The 14,307-nt window shown below is 45.3% G+C and overlaps 1 protein-coding gene and 1 long non-coding RNA gene across 3 annotated transcripts in view; one reads left to right on the top strand and one right to left on the bottom strand.

Annotated features, from left to right (window-relative positions):
• The window catches only part of Myof (myoferlin), a 152,165-nt gene that overhangs the window by 44,938 nt on the left and 92,920 nt on the right, over positions 1 to 14,307 (top strand). The window contains 4 exon segments of the mRNA XM_036168181.1: positions 969 to 1,077; positions 4,002 to 4,089; positions 10,963 to 11,129; positions 11,739 to 11,867. Of these exon segments, the coding sequence (XP_036024074.1) occupies positions 969 to 1,077; positions 4,002 to 4,089; positions 10,963 to 11,129; positions 11,739 to 11,867 (493 nt within the window).
• LOC118569915 overlaps positions 1 to 14,307 on the bottom strand; it is a 33,358-nt gene that overhangs the window by 6,560 nt on the left and 12,491 nt on the right. The window contains exon 1 of one of the 2 annotated variants that reach the window (XR_004943104.1): positions 6,342 to 6,518. The exons of the other annotated variant lie outside the window; for it this stretch is intronic. This is a non-coding gene — a long non-coding RNA (uncharacterized LOC118569915). Of the gene's footprint in view, positions 1 to 6,341; positions 6,519 to 14,307 lie in introns of those variants that run through there. 2 annotated transcript variants of the gene reach the window in all.

Here is a 14,307-nt window from a genome sequence, read left to right as displayed (position 1 = left end):
AGGAGTGAGTGACAGAGACCTGCAGTGATTCCTGGGACCAGAAAGAGAGAGTACATCTTCATTTGGATGCTGCGGCAGAGGATATGGGCTAGCTAGTCAGCTCCATCTGTAAGACTAGCCCCAGCAGCCTAGTACTAAAGCAGCACTTTGAGAAGGTTGACTTGGGGAAATACTGTCCAGTGGGCAGTGTCTGGATCCTGCACTGTTAGAGAGGACTGCTTTCCTTGACTACTGAGGTTTTTCTTACATCTCTCTCTTTCTGAAGTCTGGGGGCCTGTACTCAATGGATCCCTCATTCATGATAGTCAGAATTTTGTGGACATGTTTAGTTTGACTCTCAGATGAGTCCTTGTCTAAGAAATAACGTGTTCTGTTCACTGCGAAATACTCTGGCCCACATTCATTTTGTGGTGATTTTAATGAGATGTTAGTGTCTAAGCCTGGGCCTGGCAACCCTAACAAGCTTGGCTCAGCTACCCAAGCTCAGGAAGCCAATTAAAGAGAGACCTATAGCAAACGGCAGAGAAAGAAGGTTTATTCAGTGTGGCCACATTGGGGAGAGTAACAAGTAAAGAGGTAAACTGCCCCCCCAAGTCCATCTTTGGGGTCCTGATATGTGGTTTATGTTTAATAGGGGGTAACAGGTACACAGAATTATGTACCTGTTCAAGGTGTGGTCCCACCCATCAATGACCTATCATCACTAGTTCCTCTAAGTTCTTCTTCTGGCTGGGACATTTTAACCTTTTCCGTCTCCTCGAATGAGTCCCCTTGGGGAATTCCAGTTTCTTGGGGACCACTGTTTCAGTGTCTGACAGCCAAAGGGAGGGGTATGTCTCTGTCTTTAGTGTCAGTGTTCCTGCCAGGGCACTTGCCAGGATGGATGGGTGTGAGGGCACGGAGTGTTCAAGGGTCTGTGGACGCATGCCCGCACTTAGGCTGCTGTGTGTTTTCTTGTCTCCCTGCAGATTAATTGGCACAGCAACTGTCTCCCTGAAGGACCTGATCGGGGACCAGAACAGATCCTTGCCCTACAAACAGATCTCCCTGCTGAATGAAAAGGGACAAGACACTGGGGTGAGCTCTCTCCTTTTGTGGAAAGACAAAATAAGATGGTTAAGTAAAACCTCATTTAGGAAAGACTTTCCTTTGACAATCGGCTCACTACACAAAATACTGGAAGTCTGATTTCATGATAAATGGGTCCATTTGTCAATGATATGGGCCTTATCCTCCTCAGTGTTCAGTCACAGAGCCAGCAAATTTGAGATTTGATTTGATTCGATAGAATTCCATATGGTAAGCTGGACCCCTCTTGATATGGCTCAGTGTTATCTGTGTGAGTGTTGGCATTTGGGTGGTGGCCGTTAGCTTTGGGTAGCTTTGAGAACATACCAGACATACAGAAGGTTTGTTTTTATTATTACTTTCTGTGTTATAATGGTAATATCATGGTAACTGTCACCACATTGGTTGATGAATATTTTCTGATCCCAGCCCCTCTATATAAGTATATATTATCTAACATAAAGCCAGAATTCAAAGCTGGGTGTGGTGGCTCACACCTTTAATCCCAGCAATCAGGAGGCTGAGTTTCAGCCTGATCTACATAGTGAATTCCAGCCCAGCAAGGGATACACAAAGCGATACCACGTAAAAAAGAATTCAGGTGTGTCTTGCTCAAGTAACTCAGGTTTAGATGTCATGTACCTACTAAGAAGTCTTCAAAAGTTAACATGCTCAGCCCATGACTTCTAACTCCTTCATTTTCCAACCAACTTATTTTGCTTGTAAATCTGAGCCAAATTTTTATACTACAGACATCACTGTAAGCCTTGTCACAGGTAAGACCTCTTGGAATCCAGGGGGGAGGATGCCAGTGTGGCTGCACAGATCTCTGAGGCTATCAGCTTGCCATGAGTCAGGATTCTAATCATAACATGTGCATTCAAAATGCTCTCCGCCATCTGACTACCCAGAACTTGGCCGAGAGAAATGATGCCAAGGCGAGACAGGATGTCTGTGTTCTTTTCGGATTGCTGGTGTTTTCTAAAGCATGGGAGAAAGCTCATGGACTGTCCAACACAGCAGAACTATTGGGACTGAGATGAACACTGCCCCTGGGATGCCCTCACCCCTACTGAGATTCCTAAGCATCCCTAGGAATAGAGGCAACTGGGACCTCAGGATGTAAAACAGCAATCTGAAGATGAGTCACCATGGGCTCCCCTGACTTTTAAAAGTACAGTTTCTCGGGTTGGGGATTTAGTTCAGTGGTAGAGCGCTTGCCTAGCAAGCGCAAGACCCTGGGTTCGGTCCTCAGCTAAAAAAAAAAAAGTACAATTTCTCATGTTGAGTTTGAGCCCCAGCATGCCAGCATATAGCCTTCATGTTGAGCCTTGGTCTGTGGAATAAGCAGCCATAGATGCTATTCTTTTGTCTGTTGGCTTGCTATGGGACTGTGGATAGGCCTATTGTCTAATCTGTTCAGTGTCCCCAGACCAGTCTCAGGCACCAAATGTGCTGATCATGAGAAAACATTCACTGAATAGACAAGAAAAAACAGGATCAATACAGACATGTGTCTATACATGCATACATGAGAGTCATTAGTCATAGCAAACCTGTAAATGAGGAAGAGAGGCCCACTTAGATTTGGCCTTCAGAGAAATAATGAATCATTTTTAGCACTGATATGTCCTAAATATTAGAATATCTTATTCTTTATTTTATCTTCTTTAAATTTTTGTTTTATTTGTTTTTGTTGTTGTTTTTCAAGACAAGGGTTTCTCTATATAACAACCCTGGCTGTCCTGGAACTCACTTTGTAGACCAGGCTGGCCTCAAACTAAAAGCATTTTTTTTTTTACCTTTATGCTTATTTTATGTGTAGAGGTATTTTGCCTGTGTGTATGTCTGTGTACCAGGTGCATATAGTGACCACAGAGGCCAGAAGGAGGTGTCAGATCACCTGAGGCTGGAGTTATAGAGCTGCCATGTGGGTGCTGGGAATAAAACCCCAGTCCTCTGCAAGAGTAGTTGGTACTCTTAACCACTGAGCCATCTCTCCAGTTCCTGTATTTTATCTTCTAACCTGATGTGTGGGTTGGGGTAGTAGGTAAGAGTGGAGAATCCTCATTTACAAAAGACTTCCTTAATTTTAAAGTTTGACTTTCCTCACTTAGGGTATTAACATGCCTTTCTTCTATGAAATGATTGTGGTAGCCAATGGGCATGTGTTTGGTGAAATAAAAGTTATCAACTCTTCTTCAAGGTTGAGGATGTAGCTCAGAATATTTATATAGCATATGTGGGGCCCTGGTTCCCAGCTGTGGTACTGAAGAGAAAGGGGCAATTTAAAACATTTTTCCCAGCAAACTCTTTTGAGGTCTTGTAGGTCTGTGAAATATAAAGACATAAGCTTTGCTTTGGTACCCTTTTGTTTGATTCCTGGGTATCTTGGGATCACAGTTAACACAGGAGGGATGATAATTATGTTATCTTTATGATTTGTACATTTCTCTTTAATCAGACTCGGTTTCCCCTTTCCTTCTATCTCATGATTATGCTATTATACACCTTTTTGTTAATTACTAAAAATTCTTTCCTGGGGAGAAATATACAAATAAACCTCAGTAATTAGTATTCATGAGCAACAAATGAAGTAATCATTCTAAACAAGCGTCTCTGTTGGTGATTCTATGAGCAGAGGCTGTCTCCACTAGCTAGCTACAAGTTCACACATGCTTGTTACAGTTTTACCTCAGTCAGTGAGGTTGCCCTTGGCAACCTGTGACAAAGAGGCTTCTTTCTCACTCTGCCCTGGCTCATCTGGGGCAAGACAGGCACAGTCCAATGTGACATCACCCTCCCTGCCTTTCCACTTTCACTTTCTTGCCCAGCTCTTCCAAGACTCCTACCCCTGCTGACCTGCTCATACAGATTTTGTAATATTTTTTTCCCTGCCCTGATTCTCTGTGCAATGGATTCTTTCTACTCAGGCCACCATTGACCTGGTGATCGGCTATAACCCACCTTCTGCTCCACATCCGAATGACCCAAGCGGGACCAGTGTGCCAGGCATGGGTGGTAAGTTGATCTTCCTGATGGCCCAAGGAGAATCAGATAAAGCACACAGAGTCTCTAAAGAAACTGCCTTTACAGTGCCCATAGCACCTTGCCCACCAGATGGGTGCAATGGTTCACAAAATGCCCTTCCAGTAGAGCGGATGCTGAAACAGCTCCCATGGTGGGCACTCTCCCCGCGCTCACCCAGGACACACACTACAGCACCCTTAAGGTGTTGTTTCAGGGTTGTGATTTCCGCTGGATGCAGTGTCTCAGGCTGTGAGATTCATAAGTGGCTTCCTTCCAGTGTCACAGCTCACAAAGGTGTGATTGCTGGGATGTGTTCTCAGCCACCCGCCCTTGGACTTTTTTCTTTCTCTGAGCCTTGATCTTCTTTCCTCCCCCAAACACCCGCTCTGTCCTCTAGTTGTTTCCTTCAGCACGAGCCACTTCTTGGAGTCATTTTGTCAGCAGATGTCACTCTGGACAGGGGCAGCCGGGGGCCTCTGGGAAGGGCTTTAAGCCTCAGCTAGAGGGAAGGTCTAGAAGACAACCCAGTCTTTCACAAAGCTGAGTTTGACTTCCCTTGATGTTTTCTGTGGGATGACAGTGGTACTGAAAATGAGTCCCAGTGAAACAGAAAGGCTTCCGGAACAACTTAAGTTGCTTATTAAACTACCTAAGGTGGAGGGAGATTTTGTCCCCTTAGGTTGTTCATAGGAGCCCAAACTACTCCGTGCACAAATATGGTTTCCCCAGAGTGGGTCTCTCTGCTTCCTTAGAAATGAGCGACCCTCACAGAGAAGAAAGCTCACCTGACCCCCTGTGCCCTGCACTCCCTCGCACCCCTTCCCCAAAGGCTCCCTTTACCGAGGTTGTTTCTCAATACTTAGCATGATGCGTCTGTAGAAGCCTGGTGTCCTGGTAGCACTGTAGACTGGAGAGTCTACCCAGGCCCAGGCAGCTGCCTCCCTGCAGCTCGATGGCAGACACTGGGCAAGCACACGTCAGGTCTCCTATAGAGGTTCCCACAATCCTGATGGGCCTGATAGGCTGGACTATAGTGGAGATGAATCAGCCCTTGGGTTCCTTGAATTGGGGTTTTAAAGATCATCACCGTGCACTGTACTGCAAAAGAGCAGGCTGTGTAAGAGCAGGGGACAACATAAGTATAATATGACCTTTCTTGATTTAGAAAAAAGACAAGATTCATTAATCTAAATGTATTCTTTGTCATATAACATGGTTCCTCACCAAGGCTGGGTCAGGGGTGACATTCAGAATGCTGGCCTCAGACTCAGGTTGAAAGACACTCCTCTGAGGATGTATAAAAAGGGAAGGAAGAGAGAAGGAGGGAAAAGGAGTGTGTGTGTGTGTGTGTGTGTGTGTGTGTGTGTATGTGGGGGGCAGCGGGGACTATAGAAGATAAGACCACAACCGTTGGTCTTACTATTACACACCTTAATGGCAAACACAGGACATCTGACCCAGAATTATTGTACCTTGCTCCCTTTAACTTATGTAGATATTTTTCAGGTATTTTTTTGAAATTTTAGCTTGTTATCTTTTTTGAATACAAAAGAAATATCTGCTTATTAAAATGCAAGCATCACAGAAAACACCTCATAAGGCACAGGAAAGAAAAAAAAAATCTCATTCTCCCAAGATCCATCTGCCAGCAGCTATTGATAAGGATGAGTGCTGTGAAAGGCATCCACTCACACAGTGGGTGCTACACGGAAATGTGAAATCTTAATACAACACAAAGGTAAGATGGTCAGAGAAGACCCTCTGCAAGTTGAAGACTCTGAACTCTGTAGGAGTTCTCTTTGAAGGAATGCTTTTGATGAGTCCTTATGTCCAAATGACAGAAGATTCAGAGATGCATGCTTTGGTGATTGATTGACAGTATGTTGTATCGAAGATATCCCCTTCCCTGACTGCCTTTGAAGCTGGGCCTATAACAGAAACATGGGCTGAGCTAGTCTATAGACTTGGCAGCCTGGAAACTTGTTACCATGGCAACTTGTTCACCTTCTGCCAGTCAGCCTAGCTGGAGTGTATATTTCTGTTACCAGAATGAACTATTTTTAAAACCTCACATCTATTTTTAAAGAACCATCTGTTAAATGTATACTTTGCCCAACTAAAGAAAAGCAAAACTTCATTCATAGCCTGACTCCAGAGCTTCAAATTTATATCATTTCATGAACAATAAAGTGTTTTTGATTGGAGCTAAATTAGATCTACTTCAGAAAAACAGTTACTGATACCTGTACACGTTGCGTGCAGAGATGAGAAAGGCAAGGCTTGGCCACAGGAGCTCATCGTCAGCAGAAAGAGAAGTCATAAACTGAGTAACAACAGCCCAGCAAATGTGACACATTCTTCTCCAAAAAGGAGCCAAACAGGGGCTGGAGTGCTGGCTTGGTGTTTAAAGAGCACCGTCTGCTCTTCCAGGGACAAGGGTTCAATTCCCAGCACCCACATGCAGGCTTTCAATGATCCATAACTCCAGTTCCAGGAGATTCTCTTCTGGCCTTCTCAAGCTCTGCAATGAACATGGTGCACAGACATATACACATGCCAAACACCCAAATACATAAATTAAAATGAAAAAAATTTAAAGGAGCCAAACAAATTACTGCACATTTATCCAGTCACCTTATGCCAATAGGCCTATGAGGTAGTGTATCCACACTGTGCTAGCAAAGGCAAATGTGTTTCTCTCACTGTTTGCTAAGTACTTTTCTTCAGTACTCTCGTGTGTGTGTGTGTGTGTGTGTGTGTGTGTGTGTGTGTGTGTGTGTGTCAGAACCATGTCAGAAGTTTCTTGGGGACACGGTTAGTGCTATTTATCCAAGAGTTGGGATGGAAGGACAAGGAATATCTTACAGTAGCACACAGTTACATAACTTCTAACAACAACAAAGAAAAAAAAAAGGAAACCCAGAAATATTGTAATTAAACTTTCTGCTGCTATGTTACCCTTTTGTGTTTCTAAGCTTCCTTTTTTATGTTCCGTATTGTATTTTTCTTAGTATAATTCTTTCTAAAGATTTATTTATGTATGTATATGAGTGCTTCATGTATGTCTGCACGCCAGAAGAGGGGGTCAGATCTCATAACAGATCTTGTGAGCCACCATGTGATTGCTGGGAACTGAACTCAGGACCTCTGGAAGAGCAGCAATCAGTGCTCTTAACCTCTGAGCCATCTCTCCAGCCCCTCTGTATCATATTTTTTTTACCTTACTCTGAAGATAATGTTCTGGTTTACAATGACCTTTGTTTCAAGATCATAAGATTCTACCTTGACCAGTACAGACATCTAGCCAGACTTCATTATAAGAAGCCAGATCAATATCATAGGCAAAGAAAGCCAACATGGTGGCAATAAGAAAATGGTAAATATTGGCTGAAGGGGTGGAGAGGAAGAGACTATTCTAGAAAAGCCTTTTTTATTGGGAACAGAAAGGATTAAGTGGGTGCTTAGGCAGAAAGGATGAGTGGTGTGGGAGCCTGGAGAAAAGGTCTGTGTGCCCTAGCACGAAGGCGGAGGTGACTGGGCCAGCGCTCTTCCTCAGTGCCATCCCTAGGCAGCCCTGCCTACACTAGGACCTCTTGCCAGGCTCTCTCTCCCTAACAGTGTGGGGGCAAAGGATGGCCTGCAGATGTGGTAACATCTGTGCTGTGTTCTGCTGGGTGGGGGAAGTGCATGAGGAGAAGAGTGGGGTGCCTGGAAGGAGCAGAGCGGTTGGCACCCATGGGCAAAGAGACAGTTAGGATGCCAGAGGCTAATGTGACTGTAGTGTAAGCTGTCTGAGCACTGCTGGCTTTTCTGTGGTGGGTAGGAAACCGTCCCTGTTACCAGGACTGCACATTTTTCTTCAAAAATGTTACTGTTAAGTTTCTGGAAAGGAGAAAATTCATTTTAGGAATTGGGGAGACCCATGCGATTGAGTCGCTGGTGTTATGATGGGGCACTAGTCCCAAGTATTAATGGAAACATCCCTGGTAGAATAAGAGTTACATAAAGAGCTACTAGCATTTGGGAAGGGCTCAGGTGATCAAAGCTTACAAGGATTTGACAAGTAACACTGTATGTTATTGTTAAGAAGCAACGTGGCATTTGTACAGGGACACAGCTAGACAGGGACACTAAGACTCCGAGCTGCAATGAATCAGCAGATCTGATTCTGAACATTGGTGTATTCTCAGGTTGTCAATCTCTCTGATCCTCTAATAACTTGTGCCATCAGGAGACTGGATTAAATAGCACATAGGGTCTCTAACTAGTAAGCTCTATTTGTTGTTGTTTTAAGGCAGGGTCCCACTGTAGCCCACGCTGGCTATGTAGTTGAAGACAATTTTAACTAGCAAGAGGAGATAAGATCTATTTAAATGTAGTAGTTGGTCTGAAGTTGGGAGTCGTGGTTATTTCAGGGGAGAACACACATGTTAGTAGAATGGTTGATTTATAGTTGGAAAAAAAAGGAGATATTTGCATCCAGGCTCTGTTATCTCAATGAAATAAGCAGGATCATTAATGGAGAATGAAGCTTTCCAGGTAAAAATAACTGCTGGGTGTTGGAGGCTGGGAGTGTAGCTTAGTTGTAGAATGCCTGACTAGCTCGTGCATTATCCTGCACATATTCTCAGCAATGCAAAAAGGTAGGGGTTGGGAAAGACGAACTGATGTGACTTTGGTGGCTTAGAGAACCCTCTCAGATACAAGAAAACTTTGTCTTAGAAATGCTGGAGATAGCCAGGCCACCCCAGACATCCTCTTCAGGTTTGTGAGACCAGTTGAGATGGTGTGTGCCCTTCTCAGCTGGGTTGAGCTGTCTAGATGCAGAGGGAGAAGAAGTCCAGAGTTGAACAAGCACATGGGTGTGATGCACGAGAGGACAAGGGTAGAAGGGCATGCATGGCAACCACAATGTTACATCACAGGCTCCAATGCCTAGGAAACTACTGAAGGAATGGAGGGAGCACCAGGCAGGAAGGTGGGGTGGGTGGTGTGAACTGGGGCTGCCCATGTAGAGAAGTAGTTAAGCAAACCAGGAAGAATCAAGAGATGCCTTCTCTAGTGGGTTGAGTAATGTCCCCTGAAAAGTCATGTGTATGTGAAATTTCAGAACCCATCATTTGGAAATAGTATGTGTATGTGGTTGGTTAAGATGAGGTTGTCCTGGATTATGGCAAACTCTACATCCCATGACTGGTGTCCTTAGGAGATGAAGTAAGGGTGCTCATCTATGCAGGGAGTAGGTCACATGACCACAAGCATCGATTGGAGTGAGGCATGGCTACTAAGAACCACTAGGGGCCACTGTGTGGGAAGCGGCAGGAGAACTCTTTCTCAGAGGCTTCATGGGGACTGTGCCTCTGCCAACACCGGAGAGTTCTCTTCCAGTATCTGGAACTGCCAGAGAACATTGCTTGAAGCCATCCAGCTTGTAGATCTTTGTTAGGAGAGTGCTGGGAAGATGCTACACCCATTCGGTCAGCAGTTCCTAGCTTGGCATTGTGCTTTGTGGTCATGACAGAGTCAGTCATTGTTTGTGGCTCTGGGTCACATCCATGCCCGGGTCTCATTAGTGTACTGTGCCAGCACAGGCGTTAGCATGTTGGTAAGGAGACAACCTGTGCAGAGGGTGTGTTTAGCAGGATGGTGTGTGTGTGTGGGGGGGGTCCCTCATCCTTCATGGAACGCTTCCTGTTCTTCAGCCCTGAAGGGAGAGGCTCAGGATCCAAAGGCAGACTGAACAAATGCTGCTGTTTTTCATCTTTTAGGCTTTCTTAGATTATATTCTATAGACCACCAGGAGTTTGAAGTTTTGTCCCGAGTGTGTCTAGAGGTCAAGGTCTGATGACGTCGTCCTCAGTTGCTCTTCACCTTGTTCTTTGAGATGGGAGTCTCTTATTGAACCTGAGGTTCACTGAACCAGCGAGGCTGCTTAGCCAACGAGCTCCAGGGATCTGTCTGGCTCTGGTTCCCTCAGCACTAGGGTTGTGCTCAGCTGAGTGAGCCGTCTTCCCATCCCCTTTCTGACTGTTGAGAAATGAAAAGTTCAAGTTTGTCAATAAGTTTCAAAGATTTAGTGAAAGGAAGAGAGGGGAGAGGAGATGGGCAGAGTTGATTTTTGGTTCTGTAGGGAAAGAAAAGTTTGTGTATGGTTGAAGGCAGGAGGAAGGTGACAGTGAGAAGGAGCCACTGGGGGTACTTAGGAGTTGGGGCATTTGTGGAGTAGGACCATAGAGACAGCAGAGGCTGGGGACATTAACCTCGAATCCGTAAAGTGGCTGGGGGATGAAGAAGGGGCAGATGAGTGTTGAAGGAACAGACAGGAAGACGGGGGAGGACACGGCCACTGTGGCTACTTGGCAAGAAAAGGGAAGTTTTTAATCTGCCATGAGGGCACTCTTGGCGATCAGGATAATCATGAACTAAGAACCTGAGAAGGAGGGGTCCCAATGTGGCTCCTGGGTTGGTCTTTAGAAGAAGACCTGCCGTAAGAAGCAGGGGGTGGGGGCTTGAAGTGTGTCTACAAGTTTGGTTCTCCATGGCATTTCCTTATCTCTCTAGCCCCTGATCTCAGGCTGGCTCCTGAGATGAGAGCTCACATCACAACCAATCCAAGACAGTCCTCCTCTCCCTGTGCTCTCTGATGTTCTCCTGTCTATTTGAAGGCAATCTGACCAAAGGTCCTAATACACTATGAATGCACGTTCTTAAATAAGCTATATTGAAGTCCCAGCTTGCCACTCAGGGCCACCAAAAGCATCTCCTTCACCTGCTACCTCAGTTACAGGACACGTCCAGGAACCAGGGTGCTAGATAGTTGCAGGCTAAGGGCCATTGCTAACTGGACCCCCTTCCATATTTCAGAAGAAGAGGATGAAGACCAAGGAGATGAAGATAGGGTAGATGGTATGGTCAGGGGCCCTGGGCCCAAGGGGCCATCTGGGACACTGTCAGAGGCTCAGCTTGCTCGGAGGATCACCAAAGGGAAGAACACCCGGCGGATGCTGTCCAACAAGCCACAGGATTTCCAGGTGGGAAGGATCTGCTGCTCTGTGTACTTATTGTCACCACGGCCCCTGACCCAGCCACTACTGTGATGTCAGGATAGACCCATTCCTGTGGGAAGGGCTCTTCTGCTAAAAGGGATAAAACAGCATGAACCCAGAAAGGAGAGTCCCATGCCTTACAAGTTCGAAGGGTTTAGTCAAAGCAAACAAGCTGTTCGGAGTGATGTAACTAGGACCTTCCTTCCCTGTTAGTAGGTGGGAGCTAGTTAGCAGAGAACAGCAGCTCCAGAAGCTGTTGCATTTTTCTTAGCTCTCAGCATGAGTGTATCGCAGAGACACTTGAAGACCAGGCAAAGGGCTACAGTGCCGGGACCTCAGCCCACCCTGCTTTTCCCAGGCTAGCCCTGAACCCTTTCTCCTGCTCAGCCGGTCTGGGTTGAGAAACCCAGCCACAGTTCTCATGTTGAGATGGTCAGAGAGGGCCCCTTTCTAGGCTGAGGGGCTCAGTACAGTAAAAACTGCCTGCTTGGTTTTAGCCGTCCTTGTGAGCGGGAGAGCTGAGGCAACGCCTGAAGATTCCTTGGCACAATCCATTCGGGAAGGTTCGGTAACAATGTTGCTTTGTGCTTGCAGATCCGTGTCAGAGTGATCGAGGGCCGACAGTTAAGTGGCAACAACATAAGGCCCGTGGTGAAAGTCCACATCTGTGGCCAGACACACCGAACAAGAATCAAGAGAGGAAACAATCCGTTTTTTGATGAGGCGAGTGGGTGGAGAATGTGTGGCCCTGCTCACCCTGTCTGTCCTGTTTGTCCTCACCCCCTCCTCCTGTCAGTCCTACACGGTCACAGAGGAGGGAAGCACAGGGCTCAGAACTAGAAAATATAACACAGGGCTCCGGTGTAAAGCACAGAGAGGTCAGAGCCACATGGGCCCGAAGCCATCTAACCAGCTTCCATTGATTTCCGACTGCCCCAGCATTTGTACAGTTTCCCTGTGGGTCCCTTCATCCTGGTGATGGAACACGTGATGTCACCTGCACCCACCCTAGCTCTTTTAGATTGCAGAACGACTCTGAACGTTGACTGTGTCACTGTGCAATCCATATTTTAAGAGGTGTCGAATTTTGCTTGGCTGCAAAAAATAATTCCTATCAAAAGAAAGCCACATGAACAAACAAGGTCTTGTTTTTCTTTGTACTGAGAACACAGCCCATTCTGTTGACTTCTGTGGGACAACTCAGTGATGCTTAGTACCTTACCAGTCATCTCCGACAGCACAAAACCATAACTGGGTATGGGCAGGAATGATTTCGGAGTCTCTCTCGCAGAGGCTAGCTGTGCTGTGCTGAGGAGACACAGCTCTGAGCTTCCTGGGGCAGGAGTTTCATACTCTGCTCTCATGCATGGCCTTTCCTAGTCTCTCTTTGTTTCCTACAGCAGCCAATCCCAGCCCCAGGTCTGCCTTTGTCTTTTTCCCTATCTACATTCACAAACAGAAACTAGTTTCCGCATCCTGTCTCTTGTCTTGTTCAAGTGAAATAAGGAACTCCAATTTCTTCAAACCTCTTCTTCTTAGGTCGAAGACAGACAATAGCATATAGATGCCTACAGATGCCAGTGACTTGAGCTTCAGACATGAGACCTGTCAGTTAACACTTTCATAATATAGGCTTTATGTTCACTAAACTACTGTAGGGAGTCCAGCAAGAGTCTCCATCTTCCTCAGAGTTTTCATATTCATCATCTTAACCAAGTCATTAACTCATTATTACCTATAACACAACGAAATGACATAGATACCTTTGGCTTGCGTGTACGTGGTACCAGGTTCAATGCTAGGTGTACTCCATGCTAGGTGTACCCTGATCTATATCCCCAGTCCCCTCCCCCTTTTTATAGGACACATATGTCTTGATAGGACATAAAAGAGCCAACCAAGTGTCTGTATCATGGATAATATGTCAGCTTCTATCAGACTGTGGATACACACACACACACACACACACACACACACACACACACACAGAGTTGTTGTTGTTCACTTTCACTGTGTAGCCCAGGCTGGCTGAAGATCCTGAGCTCTTTGCCTCAGCATCTCAAGTGCCGGGATTACAGATGTGCAACACTCTGTACTATGTACCAGTTGTAGACTATTTTACAAAACAACTGGTCCCTATAGAAAACTTAAGAAAATAGTACTGTTCTAGATAAAAAGAGACTGAAGAGATAAGCATCCAGATGCAGCTGTGATCTTTGTGTGGATCCTGGATTTAAAAAAAAAAATCAACGAATTTTCATTTTGAAATATATAGAAAAATCTGAAAATTGACTACTTATGTGTTTATTTGGGGGCTGTGCTAACAATAATGTGATTATACAAAAAGGTGCCCCTGCTCTTGGGAGACATGCTCTAATGTATTTTGAAGGAATAGATTGTCATGATATCTAAAACCTTCTTTGGAATGATTCAGTTAAAAATCAAGAAAGAAGCAGTGGTGACACACACCAGGTGCTGGGAGGCAGAGGCAGGCGGATCTCAGTGAGTTCAAGGCCAGCCTAGTCTACAAAGTGAGTTCTTGGATAGCCAGAATGACACAGAGAAAACTTGTCTCAAAAAAACAAAAACAAAACAACAACAACAAATCAAGAAAAGAAATAGCCAAAACAATTAAGAAATATTAGACTTTGTCTTTTGGTATTCTGTGTATTTTAGGATGGCCATAGACAGAGTGGAAACTTATTTCCCCCCCAGTTTGGAAAAACTATAATAAATCCATCTCCTTAAAAGAAAAACAAACAAACCCAGAAAGAGGGAACAAATGTCCCACTGTGGGGACAAAGTGGTGTTGGATCTCACCATTGTCACAACTCTCTGTACAGTTAACAAATTTCTAAATAAGAAGCTAGGTAAAAATAGTTTTGTTTTAATAGATACTAAACCTTGGGGGGGGGGTTGTTCGTTTGTTTTTTGAGATAAAATCCTCATATTGTGGTCCAGGCTTACCTAGAACTCACAATGTAGCTCAGACTGGCTTCCAGTCCACGGCGGTCCTCCTCCTCAGCCTCTCAAGTGCTGGGGAAGGAGTGATGAAGCTTGGCTGAGTAGCCGTGCTGTGTTTGAATGGGTAACGTTCCCCTTGAAGGCAGGACAGAAACGGCAGAACTAGAACTATTAGTGAACGCAATGGGCGTTCCAGCCT

Source organism: Onychomys torridus, chromosome 1 (assembly GCF_903995425.1).
Source record: "Onychomys torridus chromosome 1, mOncTor1.1, whole genome shotgun sequence".
Classification (NCBI taxonomy): Eukaryota; Metazoa; Chordata; class Mammalia; order Rodentia; family Cricetidae; genus Onychomys; species Onychomys torridus.
The sequence above is the reverse complement of the archived record's forward strand: the minus strand, read 5'-3'. Positions and strand labels throughout refer to the sequence as shown.